This window comes from Archocentrus centrarchus, chromosome 19, assembly GCF_007364275.1.
Source record: "Archocentrus centrarchus isolate MPI-CPG fArcCen1 chromosome 19, fArcCen1, whole genome shotgun sequence".
Classification (NCBI taxonomy): Eukaryota; Metazoa; Chordata; class Actinopteri; order Cichliformes; family Cichlidae; genus Archocentrus; species Archocentrus centrarchus.
This window is the reverse complement of record NC_044364.1, coordinates 9291873-9310827: the sequence shown is the minus strand read 5'-3', so window position 1 is coordinate 9310827 and position 18955 is coordinate 9291873. Positions and strand designations below refer to the sequence as shown.

Genomic DNA, 18955 nt, shown 5'->3' with positions numbered 1-18955 from the left:
ATTTTAATGATTTTTTTTTCTTTCAAAAAGTACAGAGACACTGTGTCTTATTTATTCTATTTGTATTTAAATAACATGATTAAATACTTTTCAAATCATTGCATTCTTATTTTATGCACAGCTTTTTTTGGAAACAGAGTTGTTGGTGCACAGACTTAAAATTCTACCTTCAGCAGTGGGAGTGCATTCCAGTTATTTCCATTCAAACCCAATCCTGCTAAAAAGGCCTATTTTCCCACTTCCATTCTAGATCCCCTCCCTGTGGGCTGCATCTGAAAATAGCAAAGAAAGGGAAAAAAGGCCCTAATTTCATTCTTGATGGCAAATCTTTTCTTCCATTACTGGTGAGAGGATAAGACTTTGTACTTATATGACCATTCAGTACATAACCAATACTTTGCAACCCCCCCCCCCCCCCTCCCCCCCCAAGTCTCAATATACCTAAAACTCCAAACCTGTCCTCACAGAGAAAAGAGAATTTTTTTTTTTAGGTACTTACCGAGTTAATTCAGATAAACTGTTTTTCAGATCAAGTGGAGGTGTGGCATTTATTTCACCTGCCTTTCCTGTGCCTGCAGATGGTAAATATATTTTGTTCTGTTTCAATTTTCCCTGACAAGGTTTTGTACCTCAGGCCTTCTCGTGTTGTGTTTGCATCGTCGGAAGTCCCTGTCCCACCGTTCAATACCTTGTAACTTGAGCACTGTCTGTTGGTGATACATAACTGGATAAATTCTTGATGTTTCATAACAAGGACAGAACCATGACTTTTGAATAAGCAAAAAACACTTGAGAGGACCAAAAAGAGTCTGATGTGACCTTTGTATTTTTATATAAATACATTTTTAAAAATCCCCATTCACCCTCCAGGTGGTCTTTGTACTTCAAGCTCAGGTGTTGATTGCATGGATCTTGTTCTTCCCATTCAGCAGACTCCTCAGGACTTGCCTTACTCTCTGCAGGTATTTGGCGGTTGCAGCTTTCTTAGTGACCAAAGTGCAAAACAGCATATCTTGCTTTTAAATAGGAATATAACCAGAATACAACCAGATGGCAGCCAGTTGAGTCAAGTCCCATACTGCAAAGACAAGTGTCACAGATGAGTTGAGTAGACTAACTTAGATTGATTACAAAGTGTTGGCAAGATGCTCGTGTTTAAAAAGTTTATTTGCAAAGTTTTGCCTGAGAGTGACTACAGTCAGCCTGAGTCAAACCATGATTGTTTGGAAACAGGTTGGCTCACACCAAGCGACCTGTGCAATCACTTGCTTTTGGGTGAACAGTTGGTCACTGCAACTACTTGCAATCCATCAACAAATGCAAAAAAATAAATAAATAAATAAAATAAATAATTCAATGCAATCACTGGGCAACCATCAATTTTTTCTAGTCGCAAGGAGGTTGCCATGCTATTTTTACTCTTGCGCTACTCAGCCGTTAGATGAAATCAGCCTCTCATGGTGTGATCTATTCTTACAACTTGTAACGCAGGACATCTGCACAATACATTCCTGTATTTTTCCTGCATTCCTGTATCCCAATACATTCCCTCATTTTCTTCAGTTTTTACTGTCTGTAAAGGCATGCAGTGAGCCCAACAGGGCTGTTTGGCAGGCAGGTTCTGGACCGCAGGCCATATGTTTGTGACCTATGCCTGAGGCTAGGACAAAATAAACAACTTTGGCTCTCTGTAAGTAAGATACATTTTGTCGTTATCCTTATTATCAGTCAACAGAGTGAAATAAAAAGAACTGCCAATTTTCTTTCAGCCTAATCAGTAGCAACCTTTATCAGTGAGCCAAAAAACAGCATTACTGAACCACTTCTAGAAATCATGAATAGTCACTCTACCAAACTAAGTGAAACAACAATAAAATACTACAAATTTAGTCTTGGTACTGTTTTTTTCCATTGAATGTATCAGGCTGTGGCGCCTTAATAAAATCCATTCGGTTGCCTTTTTATAACAGACATGGCCTGGACCCATCATATGGACCTCCAGGGAGGAAGAGGTTAAGTGAATAGGTCAAGATTTTGGGAAATATGCTCAGCCCCTGTCTTGCTGAGTGTTAGATGAGACATCTGATATGCCTCATGCCTGTACAGTTAATGTGGTGCAGCAGCCAGCAGCTGTTTAGCTTAGCTGTGCATAAACGGCGAAAACAGGGGGAAACAGGAAGGCTGGGTTCTAGTAACCAATAAACCTACTAGTAAATCCTGAATGCCACTAAGTAACACATTATGTGCCATTTCTTTCTACAAACCTGCACAAAAATTGGAAGTGTAAAAGCACTGATTTAACATCTTACAGGGGTTATGTTAGCTATGTCTTAGCCAGGACCAGTGACTATCTGGAGGCTCTGCTGGTTGCCTGGCAACTGCTCCGAGCCAGGAACTAGACTGACACATAGCCCTCTGAAAAATGGTGAATTGCTCCATGTACACTTGGGTTTATCCAGTTTAAACAAATGGGACAGTATTAGTGACTTTTGCAGGTGCTAGCATGTTGATTTTGTTACTTTTGGACAGAGAGGTTAGCTGTCTCTAGGTTGAGGTTACAGCTGCTGCTGCAGGCTGTAGCAACATATTTATCCAACACACATGTAAGTGGTATCCATCTCCTTGCTCTTGGCAGTGAAAACAAATGAGGGTATTTGCCAAAATGTCAAACTACAGACAGGGCATCATATATCAAGCAGAAACATTAAGCACTTTTAATATGTTCTCTCTTTATGTCCTTCTCCGCCTTCTCCCTCCTTCACCTCGGCCTCGGTCCATTTAGCCATGCTGGTTAAGTGCTGAATCAGCACTCTCCAGGACTGTACACACAATTAGCTGGACATTGTGGCAATTTTGCTCCCGTGCTCTGGAATTGGAAACATTCAGAACAGTGGCGTGGTGGAGAGCTCACGCGGTGCCTGAGCCGATTACATTGGTAGGAGTCTGAATTCTCTAAATGGGGCAAGTCTTGTCAAATCACGCAAGGGAGCAGTGTGTTCTGTATTGTAATAATCACACAAACTGCCACATTCATATGTATAAGTAAACAAAGGAATACACAGTGTGCACATACTGACAGAAAAAATAAATGTTTTAATTGCATGCTGAATCAAAAGTCCTTTCACAGTCAGTAATTCATAAACAATATCCAGCAGGAGCTAAAGAAAGTCTTAATGTGGTAGAGAAACACATTATCTGTTGCTATTATAGCACGCATGTTCATTTGACTCCCTCAAACACCTGGCTGAACATACATCATTCTGAGCGTGCTCACATGTACACATTGGCCCGTACACTGTAAGGGTAGCTGCCCATAAACCATTCAGCTGAGTGTGCACACTTAGATCACACCGATAAATCACTTCATGCCTCCACATGTCACCCTGCGGATTACTCTCACTCACATGTGAGCAAAGCGTTAAACAAACCCAATGTTAGTTAGCAATCAAATGAAACAACAAGGCTTCCCATAGTCGCATAGGGGTAGAATTAATCAATATTTTTTCATTCGTAAATACTTTGGAGACTGCTTAATTTATCAGTTTATCATTATATATTTTGTTTAACCTGGTTAATGTTGCAGTAATAACTACATTACAATCGTGTAATGATTTTAGACTGTACAATGACATTTTTAATGTTTTTAAATAATTATTAATATTTCAAAAGCAGAAACATGTTGCAAACAATCCCAGTCAGAATTACCTGGACCCCAAGATTATGTCTGACATCAGTGTAACATAACACAAAGAGAACCAACAAATCCTATCACTGACTGTTTTTCAGATCACTCTAAAAATCAGATAATCAGCTAATTGTTTTGGCTCTCCTTGTGGCAGTTTTCATGAATAAATATTAGTTTGTTAAAGGTCAGACAACAGAAATGTTCACCAAAATTTGCCTGAGCTCAAGTAAATGTCCTGCTTTGATTAGAACTTGATTAGCAAACAGTAGCCACGTTAGCACACTTTTCATGCTGCAGCTACCCTCAAGAGATGTATAACATAACTTTGAATGTAAATGAGAACATACCACATCATCTTCTACAGTCTCGGGGGCAAATCATATTTTCGGTACTCAGAATGAAGCTTTCCTGAGAGTGGAGCCTGCAAAATGTGTCTAGAATGGTGGTCTGCAGCCAGACCCTGCTGACCAATAGGGTAAAACCCAAAGGGACTGAGTTCAGGGTAAGATAACTGCCAAGTCTTCCCAACCAGTTCAGTTTTGGCGTAATTAAAGAATGACCCAAAGGAGTAGTAATTGATTATCAAATACCTTTTGTCCTGTGCTGATAGTTACCATGCGGTTATTAAGACGTCTGCTTCTACGGTTACAAGTTTGTGCCTTTGCTTGGCTAGTGGCACTTAAACAGTCAAACTGGATCCCTGCTCATTCCCTTGGAAAATTACATTAGAGGGTGTTACTGGGACAATTCCTGTGTGACCATCTGCTTGCTTGCAATTGTCTCTCCTGTCCAAATGGCAGCAGAGGCGAGTTGGAGTGTGTGTATATGCGAATGAGCATTTTAAATATAAACGTGATCTGGAGGAGATGTGTCCAAACATTTGTCCAGATCAGGAAATTTTCCGAAAAGTTTCATGGCTTTTTTTTTTTTTGTTTAACTCTATGACCAGCTTGTGATTTGCTCATGTTCCATGATAGTTCTTCTCTTTTATAAGAGGTGGAATATGCGCTGAAGTACTGAAGCAGGCACGGAGAGGACGGGAAGCAAGGACAAAGGAGGTTTAGAAAAATAGACCTGCGTTACGTGTCTCAGACAGTGCAAGCAGGATAGGAGAGCACGGATGGAGACTGCGGGGTGAGAAACCAAGAAAAAAGCCTGACTGAGAGAGATTGGAGTCGCATCGCTAGAAGAAATGGAAATATATGTTGAAAGAGTCTGAACCAAATACAGAGCAGACAAGAAGAAATATACGTGCATACAGTTTACCTCCACACAGCATGTTTTTTTTTTTTTTTTTAACGTAACAGGATTGCAGTGGGAATGAAATGGAGGAGACCTGAATGCTGCAGAGCATGTACGACACTGTGACGTGTCGACTAGAAAGCTGTGTGTGTATGCGTGTGTGTGTGTGTGTGTGTGTGTGTGTGTGTGTGTGTGTGTGTGTGTGTGTGTGTGTGTGTGTGTGTGTGTGTGTAACAGCTTACCGATTTGACTGTATCATGTCAAGGAGTTGAGTCATTCAGGGAATCTCTTGAAACAGAAGCGTGTGTTGTGATTGAAATTGTACCTGAATCAATTCCAAGAGCACTGACCCTTGAAAGTCAGCGTTTCCATCTCTCAGAAAATAAAATATACGCAAGGATTACCAAGAGAAGAAGCTAATTATATCTCAAAACCTCAGCCCAACCTCCAATATTACTGCTCCTTCATGTCCTCCTGGATTCAGGGGGTTTGATAAGCCTGATAAGCATGCGTATGAGCGTGGGATGTGGTCACGTGCTTTGCACATTTGTTAATGCAACATATGTATGTAGCTGTCCTGCTGCATGTGCCACATTTACCAGGCCCACCCTTTTCATACCCTACCTCTCCTGCCCTTCAAATGCCGCAGTGTCCCATGTTGGGTGGTGGGTGACCCCTAGTAGGGGCTCTAAGCATGTCCTGAGCTCTGTGCCACTTTTCCCCACCCATGTTGATTACTTGAGATTAAAGGTTGACAATTAATCAAATTTGATTTTCAATTACAGTTATGGCTTCCATCAGTTGTCAACAAAGATAACTGTGATAAAACTTGTTATTGGACAGCATCCAGTTACACGATGCTGCTCTAATTTTGTCTCGTGCTATAAATCCGGCGTACCCCTTTCCTTATCAGTTGGCGGCTTTTGTCTCTCTAAAATCCCAGACTCACACCCTGCCAGGCTAAAAGCATGTTGTTTCCAAAATCAGTGAGTAACTGTATTAACTCATTGTAATCTCAGATTTGAACAAAATACTTGTGATTTTGCCTAATGAGGCAGCTCTACTTGATGCATGGCTGCTGTTCATCTGGGAGAGAGAGAGATGGTTAGCGAGAAATAAATGATATTACCATGGATCTCGTCCTGATAATGATAACATTAGATCAGTGCACATGAAATGACAGAGCCATCTCTCTTAAAATCTGTATGGTGAACTTTTTTGATCATCAGTGTTGATATCAGTTGGTTGATTTTTATTTAGTAAAATTGTTATTATTATGATTAGGTTTGCACTGGACTATTTCTTTCCTGGGCTGAGTCGAAGCTAACTAGCTGCTGGTGGTTGCTTTATGCACTACTGTGCAAAGGTCTAAAGCGACCCCTCAGTTATTTATATTTTGCTTCTAAGGAGCGAGACTTGCTTGTATTTTTATTTTTTTAGTTTAATTTTTAAAAAAAGTCTTGACCAGTAGTTCTCCAGGCTTTATTTTCTCCAGTTTTTCTTTAGACATTGGCTGCTTTGTCACTCATTTTCAGTCCAGTCATTGTACCTGTCCATTTTCAGACACATTTTTTTTAATTGTTGAGCCACTTAACACTGACCTATGAATCCCTCAATTATAAAATAGACTCTAAACTCAAGAACCGAACTAGTGTTGTGTCCGCACATAACAGACAACTTAGCAAAGAAAGATTTTTTAAACATTGTGTTTTTGCACCAAAAAGGTGATTCCCAAAGAACTAGTAGCTGAAAACTTGGCATATCTCAGCATCGTGTGCAGTGTCCTTAAAAAATTTGAGGAAAGTGGACAAATGGAGGACAAAAGAAAAAAACGTCAGGCCTAAAAAACTATTCATACCAGATGTACAGTATCTTGAAGTCATGTCCTTAGGAAATAGAAGAAAATCCGCCAAAGACCTATCATAGGACCCGAGAGATGCTTCTGGCCCTTCAGTTGAGCCATATACTGTTCACTGAAGCCTCATCGGAAATGGTCTCAGTGGAAGGGTGGCTGTCAAGAAGCCATTCTTAAGGAAGGGAAAAAAGCCTGAGGTATGCAAAATTACACAAGAACCTGACTGAAAATCAATGGTAACAGGTCTTATGGAGTGATGAAACCAAATTTGAAATTTTTTGTTCAAGTCATTGTCAGTATGTTCAGAGGAGGTCAGGAGAGAAGTACAACAGTGAGTGTTTGAGGCTTTGTCATGGTTTGGAGCTGTGTTTCAGCCAGTGGCAACACTACTTAAAGAAATGACAAGTAAGCTTGTCTAAGAGAGTTCACACTGTTTGGAAGAATAGCAAAATATAAAGAAATGATGGATGGCTCAAGATTTTTGCACAATGCTGTATTTTCCCTAAAGACATGGCAGTTGCTTTAATTATTATTTCTAAATTTCAGCAAGAAATTAAGTAAGTGGGGATATTAAACTTCAATAATTGTTCATATTAATGCTGGTAATAGTTGATTGCAGTTCTATATGAAGTGGAGCACCAGTGTGGCATTAGCTGTATTTACTGGACTGGATTCACAATTATGCAATTGTAGTTCACATAGACATATTTCATAAGCAAAACCAGCATAACTTAAACTCATATGAGTAATTCATAATTAAACAAAAATAAAATATACAGTGCTGAAAAAAAAGGAAGGCATGTTTTCTGTTCTCCTCTCCTGTTAAGTGTTCATCCCTCCCTCTCTCTTTTCTTTCTGTACAGTTTCACTGCTTGTCCATTTCACGTGCCATGCCCGTAAAGGGAACTCTTTCTCTCTCTTCCGACATTTTAGTTTTGCGTTTTCCTGTTAGGTTTCATTTTAATTTTAATTTTTGTGATCTTAGTCTAAAGAAACAAAACCCTCAATTTCAGTATTGCTCTGCAGTAATGATGGCACAAGTGAAGGCTATTCCTGTAACCCACCCAAGGTTATACTTGCACTGCACGCTAAGTGGTTACTTTGGAAGTCTCTGAGTGATGGCGGCAGTCGTTCACCTAAGATAATAGATTAATCACTGATCCTGGTCTAAGCCACTGTTCAGGTTGCCCTTCAGGAGAACATTCTGCATTTCTCATCGTTTAAGCGTTCATTTTTCATGCCTCATTCATGTGCAGATTTCAGATCATCCTTCAGTGTCTCCTTATCAGTGCTGACTCTGCAGCAGCGGTCCCCCATTTGCTTTGCCCTCTGGGAAAGACTCCACATTTCACCGTTCCCTGTTTGTCATACTAATACTAATCAAACATCACCTTCAGTAAAAAAACCAAAAAAAAACAAGCAAAATCTTTTACCTGTCTTTATGTATCACTGTCAAGGTCACGCACCCTTAACTTTATAAATTGCAGTCTTTCATTGGACAATCAGCATCTGGACCGAATGATCACAATTTGGCTCTTGCTTCTATATATTCAGTCCCCTACGCCAGCTGTAGGAGCAGTATTTGGCTTGGTCTTGTCCTTGGTGCCTGAAAGCAGAGGCTAACGCAGTGGTTGTCATGGTGACACAGAGCCAGGCAGGGCTGTGGTAATACTGTAATGATAAAGCTCTTCTGGATAGTGCCGCAGTAAACACAGCGCCACTAGGGTCCCGTTAAGGAAGAGCACTGCGCACCGCCGTGCATGCAAAAATGCCTGTAGGGCTAATATCAGCTCCGACGATCTCTCCTTGGTTATATCACTTACATTCACGCTCTCCCAACACCTCCTCCTTTCTTGCTCCCTGTTTCTTTATTGCAGCCTCACTCTCGGTTGCCCCTCATTGTCTTCTCTACTCTGCTCTGCTCTTTTCTTTTCATCTCGTCTACCTCCATTCCTCCACTCTCTCTTCTCCATTCACCCATCGAAACACAATCAGCGCTCTCTGTGATTAACTTCCTTTCGCAGTTTCTCCCTCTCTCTCTCTTTCAAAGGCTCTTTTTCATCTGCTCCTCTCTCCATCTTCGACTCCCGCTCTTTTAAATTTATGTTGATGATCTTTCCAAATCTAATTTCGGTGTCTAGAGAGTGGAGGGGGGGGGGGGGCTGTATTGGACCTTGAAGGTCATTGGGCTGCCAGTGCCTCAAACAGTATCTTTACTGTAGGGAATTTAGCACATTACACCTGTGCCTCTAAATGCTATATATCGAGAGCATTAACATGGCTGTGCAGACAAGAACACACCTTCATGTTGCTGTGAGAAAAAAGGGATGGCGGGAGAGAACAAAGTGCCCAAGGAGATAAATAAGTGTGAAGTGACAGATTGCTACTCCTCCTTTTATCATCTTCCTCCACCTCTTTCTCTCTGTCTTTCTGCTCATCCCTCTCCATCACTTCAATGCAGTGCTCATGCAGCTACCACTTGCTATCTGTGATCAGCAAGTGTGCGCACACACCTCCTGTGCCCATAGGCTGTTTGTCTCTTTCACATTGTGAGTCATGTCCACACATACGCACACTTGTGCCAGGAACTTACACCAACAGATGTATATGCATACAGCGCACACAGACTCATCCGCAGCTGTTTGCTGCAGGCCGAGTCGATGGATAGATTTAAGCAGATTTTATTAATGTTCAAGCTGTAGGAGTGCTTCTCTGTCCTTCTCTCACAGCCAGAGAACTCCTGCTTGCCATGTTGATTAAATAGTATTGATTTGATGTTCGCATCTACTGTGCAATCTACTGTACTCTGGTATTGTAAATACAGCTCGGTTTACTTACTGAAAACATGAACTAACCTTTGTTTTATCAGGAGCAAAAATTGATTGTGGCTTTCAGCAGCTCTTGGTCCAATTAATTGTAGTAAAATACTTCTGGTTCAAGCTGCCAGAGTAACAACACTCAAACCTGAATGTGTCTTTTGTTTTTTTATTGAATATGTTTATCTGCCATTGTTAGGTCATGCTTTCTCAGTACAGAGCGCTTCTTCTTCATCTGTGTATTCCTAGTTTCCTACTAGGTTCAAGTTTAATTTAGAAAAAAACAAACATGTCTGCTAATAAGGCGAGGATTCATAGTAGCATCACAAATCTCCGGTGCCTGTGCTGTATTACTACTGCATCAGCTAGACAATTTAAGATGGAATAATTAGAAAATATTGGTGTTCTTTAAATCAAAGGGATGGGTGAAAAACAATCAATTCACCTAAGAACTGTGACTCTTATGATTCTTAATGGATTCATATTATTTTTGTAATAACATTATTTTTGTGTTACAAAATAGCCGGAACTTGGCACAAAGCTACACTGGGACATTTAGAGCACACATATACTGAAGCAATCTTCTGGTCCATCTTAAAAAAAGTTAAGTGTTTCATTGGGTGCAATGACTTAAAATATTACCTCTGCAGCACAAAGAGGAAGTATCCTGGTACAGCTCTGCACTCTCATACAGCTGAGATGGTATGAGCAACATATTAGAACTTCAAACAACTCTAGTTGGGTGCAGAATTTATATACATATATAATGCATGAAGAACTCTGTAACATGCATCAAAGTTAATGCAATTAACTAAACACATATCTTTAAAAAAATCAGTACTCTCAGACACCTTACTCTGCTTTTTCTGTTTCTCATTAAGGCCAGTAAGCCTGTGTTTTATTTGCAGCTCAGTGAGCAGGACTTAAAGATTGACACGGTAAAACAAAATTTTACTTACTTTATTGAATCAAGAATGGTTTCGAACCTATTCCAGATGAAATCATAACACCAGAAAATATGAGTTGAAATTCCTTCAGTCATTAATGAGTAGAAAATAACAGCTGAGTGGTATTCTACTGGTGTTACAAATGTAGATTTACCTGCACTACAGGTACAGTGACTGAAAGAAATGTTTTTCTTATATCGTATATTGTAATCATTCTGAAGCAAAACTAATTGAACTTTTGTTTTCACTTCATGTTGCATCAACTGAAGGTTGTTTTGGTTGTAAGATGAACTTTTTTTTGTTTAAACAGAGGTGATTCTTTGCAGCTGGAGTTAAATTAACTTTTGGATGTGCATGTTTGAATAATCTAAACAGATCTGCACTGTTTAAAACAGAGTTTGTGAACAGTATGCTCAACTACATTTGTTTTAGCAGAAATGTGATTTTTGCTGTATTAAGTTCATGAGCTGATCTCACTGTCAGATCAGTTTAAACAAAGTTTTTTTTAACTTCCATATTTGGGTGCTAACATGTCAGTAGACAAAATTAGCCAATTTTTGTTTATTATGTTTAACATCTTAAGGTGTAGGCCTGGACTGTGGCTAAGTTCACATGATTATATTACATATAGGTGTAAGTGAATGAGTCAGAATGAACTGAAATTAGCAATAATAAGCAAATTAAGGACTAAATGAGAAAGTGAATAGAGATTTATACACTCACTGGCCACTTTATTACACACACATTACTAGTACTGGGTTAAATCGCCTTTTGCCGTCAGAACTGACGTAATTATTTGTGGCACAGATTCAACAAGGAGCTGGAAACATTCCTCAGAGATTTTGATCCATACTGACATGATAGCATCACACAGTTGCTGCAGATTTGTTGGCTACACACCCATAATGAGAATCTCCCCTTCCACTACATCCTAAAGGTGCTCTGTTGGATTGGGATGTGTTGACTGGAGGCCATCTGAGTACAGTGAACTCATTGTTATGTTCAAGAAACCAGTTGATATATTCTGAGATCTGTGACCATGTCCATAAAGGGATGGGCATGGTCAGCAACAATACTCAGGCAGGCTTTGGCATTTAAATGTACAAAGAAGCCCGAAGCGTGCTAAGAAAATATCCCCCGCACCATTACACCACTACCGCCAGTCTAAAACGTTGATAAAAGGCAGAATGGAGCCATGTTTTGGTGTTATTTGGTGTTGTTGGCCCTGAATCTGAATGTCATAGCAGAAATTGAGACTCATCAGACCAGACGTTTGTCTTTTTTATCATCCGGTTTTGGTGAGCCCATGCATATTTGCATTAACGAGTGGTTGAACAAGAATACCTAATGAAGTGGCCCATAGTGTAGGTTTTACCACTCCTGTGTTAGAATGATTTGATGGGTGTATTTGACATTCAGAATACATCTCACCTAATACAGCTTTGTGTCAGACTCGGTAATATAAACTACTTTTCTGCACAAGTTCTAGCAGCTTTAAAATCATTTGTATGGAATAACATGTTGGAAAAAGACACAGAGCCCCATCTGTCCCTCCGCTTGACAGAAGTTGCTAAGGCCTGTCATTTATTATTAGCCTTCAGTCTCTTGTTAGGTTTGCTTCTTTTTCTTTAGCTCCTCACTCTTCCTCTGACTGTAATTTCTGTCATACTTTTTGTCCTCTTGCTTGTCATTGCAAAAGTCGGTCTTTTCATCATGCAGTCACATCACGTTACCATCATCAGAACAATGAGCAAATCCTTCCTCAGTCACGTGTCCGAGTTATATTAACTGTTTTGGGATTTGTTCATCCCCCTCACTTGTATTACTCTCTGTCCTTTCTTCTGGACTGCTTCAACTTTTCCCTTTGTGCTTCTCTACGCATGGATCCACATCGTCTGGTCTCCCTCCCACTTGTCCACCCCCTCCTGTGTCTCCACCTGTGTAACCTACATTAAAGATACAGTGTTATTACAGGTTTGCCACAAATTTTTATTTATTTATTTTTTTGCAGTCTCTTGTGTATGTGCTAGCTTGTACGTGTGTAAAGGACAACAGGAAAAAGCTCGCTTTGAAGATGGACCTCACGGTTTTCCATTCTCTGTATCTTCTTACTTTCTGCAATTGCCTGTGCTCCTCATCTTCTCTGTTAAACCACTGTTATTATAATACTTGCATCAGTAATGTCATCGTAAAGAATAAAAAGAACAGTAGAAAAAAAAAAAGAGCACAACACTTCAGGGCAAAACTCTCTTCGTTGTTGTGAATCGTACTTGGGAAGACTTTCTGGTGCTTGGCCAATAAGGGAACATCCTGTGCTGGTCCCACTGGTGCTATCTTGCTTCACTAGGATGGGAAAGGTGGGGGCTGATTTTGGGGTAGAGGATGTTTGAGAACCTCACTGTTTGTGCGTGTGTGTGTGTGTGTGTGTGTGTGTGTGTGCTTTCACCATGATACAGAGGAGAGTACTGCAGCAATCTGAGAAAGTAGGTCAGACACCAACTAGTGAGAAACATAGCAGAGGAAAAAAAAGAGGTAGCGAGTAGAGATGGATAGGAGAGGGGGGGGAAAGGAGAGGAAAAAAGGAGAAAAGGAGAGCAGGAGGGGAAAAAAAGGCAAGAGAGGATAGTAGATGTTGCAAGAATGACAGACCAAAGCAAAAGAGAAAAGCAGGAGCAAACCTAATAATATACATTACCAGATTATTTGGGCTGCAAAGAGGTAGCCCTGAAAAAATAGAATTACACTTTCTTGATTTACTTGAGCCAACACAGAGCTGTCTTTAAACAGCACAAACTATTAACATTACTTCGAACAAATGGATGAAGCAATCTGAAACTACAGGATGGACACTGACTTACTGATTTTCCTGGAAGGTCACTTGCTTGTCGGCTAATGTCCTCAATAAATACAGCAGCTCAGAGTATTGAGTCTTCTGCTTAGTCTGTTTCTGTCATGAAGGCACTTAGAGAAAATATGTGTAGGCTCTCATCCAATTTTCAACCCAAAGGTGGTTGGTGTGTGTGTGTGTGTGTGTGTGTGTGTGTGTGTGTGTGTGTGTGTGTGTGTGTGTGTGTGTGTGTGTGTGTGTGTGTGTGTGTGTGCAGGGAACGAGACCTTTCAAGAAAGATAAGTGAAACTGGTTGCTCTTTTTCCCCAGTTATAAAGCCTCTTCTTCTAAACATTTTGCTCTTGATATTACATAAGTGCATAATGCCAAAAATACAGGCTGGCACTTACAATATACTAAAGGCACTCAGGGTTCTTATATATATGGACTTCACTCAAGTATGAATTACCTTTCTCTTTTGCTCCTCAGGCCATGGTTGCGTTTTATTATTTATTTGGTAATGCACAAGTATACTGCATCTATAAATACACTGCAGGGCTTAGGAATGGACCACAACAGGGAAAGACTGTGCAGTAGCCACTCACACACTGGTGTCATCACGCTCCTGTAGTTGATTCACTGACAACTGAACGGGTTACAGTGCAGTGAAAAGCTTGGGTTCATATAGTAAATTGCAGATCACGCAGATGGCCAATAAAAAATAAGCAAACTTGAAAATAGAGATGTTTGAACTGGAACACTGTTATGGCTTGAATTTTGCTTTTTTTCAATCAAGGAAAGCCACACAGATTTTTGAAGCGAACAAGCAAACCCCGAGATGCAAAATATTGTAGTATGTGGAAGAGATCACAAGAGGTCCACAATAAAGACATCATAATTCAACAAAGACATTTTAAACTGTGGAAGTTTAGAAGTTAATGTAAATTGTTTGATAGTTTTAATAAGCTCTGACTGTACTCACTGGATAGCATACATTCAGTTAAGCCAGTTTTTTTTAATAATAATAAAAAGTTACAGAAGTCAACTCGTAGATAGCAAAGGCTGACATCATATTATGTAAAACTGCAGTTTGATACAATTTTGATAGTTGCACTAAACCCGTATTTTGGCACTCAACACAGAAAGCAAAGTGAACTAGAGAATAAATTACGATTTCTTGTCTACTTTTATGTGCAGTCCTGTACACCCCATGATTGTTTCGGCTATCTTGTTGAACCACTTTTAGCAGCAATACCTTTAAGTAATTATTTTCTGTATGACTTTATCAGTCTCACATCATTGTGGAGGAGTTTTGGTCCACTCTTCAGTGTTGCTTCAGTTCTTTGAGGTTTGTTTATGTACAGCTCTCTTAAGGTCCTACCACAGCATTTCAATCAGGTTGAGGTTTGGACTTTGGGTCATTGCAACACCTTGATTCTTTTCTTTTTCAACATCATTGCCTTCAGTTTCTAGCTGTCAGTGTGCTAGCTGTCAGACAGATGGCCTCACATTTGACATTTGATAGTTCGGTATACAGAGGAGTTCGTGATCGACTCAATGACCGCAAGGCGCCCAGATCGCATGGCTGCAAAACAGTCCCAAATCATCACCCCTCCTCCACTGTGCTTGACAGTTGGTATGAGGTGTTTCTGCTGATATGGTGTACTTGTTTTTCCTCCTACTGTGGCACTGTACATTATGGCCAAACATCTCCACTTTGGTCTCCTCTGTCAAAAAGTCATTGCACCAGACGTCTTGTGATTTGTTCAGGTGCAACTTTGCAAACCTATGCTATGTTCTCCTGGCAACCCTTCTAGACAACCCATGCTTCTTCAATCTTTTTGTCATTGTACCATCATGAACTTTAAGATAAGATAAGATATCTTTATTGTCATTGCACAATACAATGAAATTTTGTTGGAGCAATCCTCCGGGTGCCGACATAATAAATTTTTTTTTCTCCTTACATTGCACTGTCTGATTCTGGTGTGATTTGTAGGGATATCCACTCCTTGGAAGACTGGCATTGACTTAACACACACCTAAATGCTCCAGACCAGGAAACTGCCAAAACATCTGCTTTGATAGAGGTGCTCACACTTGCTGATTAGTTGATCAAGTCACTGATTAGCAGGACCTGGCTGCTACTTACTAAGTAAGGGTGTACTTGGTTTTTTGTATTTGGGTCTGGTCTGGATCTTGTTTCAGACTTGTTTCATTTTAAAGATTGGGTGAAAAGCAGAATGTGATGGTATTAGGTGATTTTGAAATTCATTTGTTTGAAATTCAATTCAATTCAGTTCAATTTAATTGAATTTTTAATTCAATTTTATTTATATGTTGCCAAATCACAGCAGACAGTCGTCTCAAGGCGCTTTATATTGTGAAGTAAAAACCATACAATAATTACAGAGAAAACCCAATAGTCGAAGCAACCCCCTATGAGCAAGCACTTGGTGACAGTGGGAAGGAAAAACTCCCTTTTGACAGGAAGAAACCTTCGGCAAAACCAGGCTCGGGGAGGGGCAGTTATCTGCCATGACCGGTTGGGGGTGAGGGCAGGGAGACAGGACAAAAGACACACTGTGGAAGCGAACCAGATAATAACTAGTGATTAAATTCAGAGTGGTGTATAAACAAAGTGAAAAGAGGTGAATGAAAAAGAAACACTCAGTGCATCATGGGAACCCCCACCCCCCCCCCAGTGGCCTAGACCTATAATAGCATAACAAAGGGATGGTTCAGGGTCACCTGATCCAGCCCTAACTATAAGCATGATCAAAAAGGGAAGTTTTAATCCTAATCTTAAAAATAGAGAGTGTGTCTCTCTCCTGAATCCAAACTGGGAGTTTGTTCCACAGATGAGGGGCCTGAAAGCTGAAGGCCCTGCCTCCCATTCTACTCTTAGGAACCACAAGTAAGCCAGCAGTCTGACAGCGAAGTGCTCTATTGGGGTAATATGGTACTATGAGGTCTTTAAGATAATATGGGACCTGATCATTCAAGACCTTGTATGTAAGAAGAAGGATTTTAAATTCAGTTCTGGATTTAACAGCAAGCCAATGCAGAGAAGCCAATATGTGTGAAATATGCTCTCTCTTTCTACTCTCTGTCAGTACTCTCACTGCAGCATTTTGGATCAGCTGAAGGCTTTTCAGGGAGCTTTTAGGACAGCCTGATAATAATGAATTAAAATAGTCCAGCCTAGATGTAATAAATGCATGAATTAGCTTTTCAGCATCACTCTGAGACAGGATGTTTCTAATTTTAGAAATATTGTGCAAATGCAACAAAGAGTCCTACATATTTGTTTTATTATGTGCACTGAAAGATATGTCCTGGTCAAAAATGACTCCAAGATTCCTCACATTTTTTTTTGAATATTGAGTTTAATATGAACTAATAGTATACTATTAAACAAGTGTTGGACATACACTGATGGGTTTTTTGCTGTTGGTTTTCACAAATGCTGTAATTTTTTTTCTGATGTCCTTGCTTTGCTGGATTTTCATAATTTGACAGTTTCCTTTTCCCTTGCTCTTTCTTTGCTTTCTCTTCCTATGTTAACTCTTTTTGTTTACTTTTTTCTTCATTCTTTTCAGTATGTGGCTTTTATCTCCCTATTCTTCATCCTCATCTCCATCTCCACTTTCTGCATGGAGACGCATGAGGCCTTCAACACCATCATCAACAAGACAGAGAACGTCACAGTGGGCAACATGACCCGTGAGGAGATAGTATATGAAGTGGTGACTGACAGCTGGTTGACATATGTGGAAGGTGTGTGTGTCATTTGGTTCACCCTTGAGGTCCTGCTGCGAGTCACCTTTTGCCCAGACAAGTTTGAATTCTTCAAAAGTACCCTCAACATCATCGACTTTGTTGCTATCCTGCCCTTCTATCTGGAGGTTGGTCTGAGTGGGCTGTCCTCCAAAGCTGCCAAGGATGTCCTGGGGTTTCTGCGTGTTGTCCGATTTGTCCGTATCCTCCGAATCTTCAAGCTCACTCGCCACTTCGTAGGTCTCAGAGTCCTTGGCCACACCCTTCGTGCCAGTACCAATGAATTCCTCCTGCTCATCATCTTCTTAGCCCTTGGTGTCCTCATATTTGCCACTATGATCTACTATGCTGAAAGAATTGGTGCAGACCCAGATGACCCAACAGTGAGTGCCCATACCAAGTTCAAGAACATCCCCATTGGATTTTGGTGGGCCGTTGTGACCATGACCACACTGGGTTATGGAGATATGTACCCGGAGACATGGTCAGGGATGCTGGTGGGTGCGCTGTGTGCCTTGGCTGGTGTGCTAACCATTGCTATGCCTGTACCTGTCATTGTCAACAACTTCGGCATGTACTACTCTCTGGCTATGGCCAAACAAAAGCTTCCCAAAAAGAAGAACAAACATATCCCCCGAGCGCCGCAACCAGGATCCCCCAACTACTGCAAGCCAGATGCTCTGGCGATGGCTACTGCTTCACCACAAAGAATCTTAGGAAATGTCTTAGGCGGAGTGATGGGGTCTGGAGGAATAGGGGGTGACTGTCCGCTCGCACAAGAAGAAATTATAGAGATCAACAGAGGTGAGAGTTGTTATTGTTGTTTTTTAAATGTGACTTGTGTTTATTATAAAAATACATCTTTTTATTGTTGAATAGATATGAGCAAATAGATCTGTATGTTCAAGAGTAAATTTTATGTTGCACTGTGTACTTTACCAATTTACAATCACATCTAAAACTGACTTGAATGTTTGTAGATAATATGATAGTTTACTGATAGGATTTTAGCGCTTTGACAGAGAATCAAGAGTACCAAAGTGTCAAGAGAAAGAAGTGGAAATACATCAAGAAGAGATGCATAGCTGATTCTCAAGTCACCCTGGAGAAATCACTGGCCCATCAGAAGTCATGTGTAATTTATGATCAACTGGTGGGTTCACAGTTGCCTAAAGGCCTCCATCTGTCAGTGAAAAACAAACATTATGGAAGGAAAATGACCTCAATTATCTGTTAAAACAGCTTAATGCATCTCAATTTGGGCTGACTTCCCATATTTTCTCTCTGACATTAGTAGTGAACTCATGAGGAGAGGTAATTTGGCTCTCTGTTTGCTTTTTACATGCTGCAGCATCAGGCGTCAGTCATATGCAACAATAATGCACCTTAAATGCATTACTTTAGTGGCCTGATCATTACTGAGCAAAAAAATATTGATTTCATCAGTGCTTTTACTACATCTTGTCTGCTTGGCTTTTTTCCAGGGTTTTGTAGACAGTGTCTGTAGATTTTTCTGTTTTTTCTTTCATTATTTTTATTAGTTGGAAGTTGTGTTAGTCAAACTTTAGGAAACAGACTCCAAAAGCAGAGAGAACTTCAGCTGCTACTTGACATGTTTGACAGTTTTATGGGTGGTCCACTGACTTCATGGTTTAGGAATACTCATGTCTACTCAAAATATATAGTCATTACTTTCAGTGATATTTTTCAGTATTATTGTTGAGTTTTAAATTAAAAAAAAATACTGCATTACGAGAGCTTAAAACAAAGAAGACTATTTAAAAAATAAAAAAGAATGAATAA

The 18955-nt window shown here is 40.1% G+C and overlaps 1 protein-coding gene across 5 annotated transcripts in view; it reads left to right on the top strand.

Annotated features, from left to right (window-relative positions):
- The window catches only part of LOC115798852 (potassium voltage-gated channel subfamily C member 1-like), a 43263-nt gene that overhangs the window by 5769 nt on the left and 18539 nt on the right, over positions 1-18955 (top strand). For all 5 annotated transcript variants that reach the window (XM_030755838.1, XM_030755837.1, XM_030755839.1 and 2 more), the window contains exon 2: positions 16975-17956. In XM_030755838.1, coding sequence (XP_030611698.1) covers positions 16975-17956 — 982 coding nt within the window. The remainder of the gene's footprint in view (positions 1-16974; positions 17957-18955) is intronic.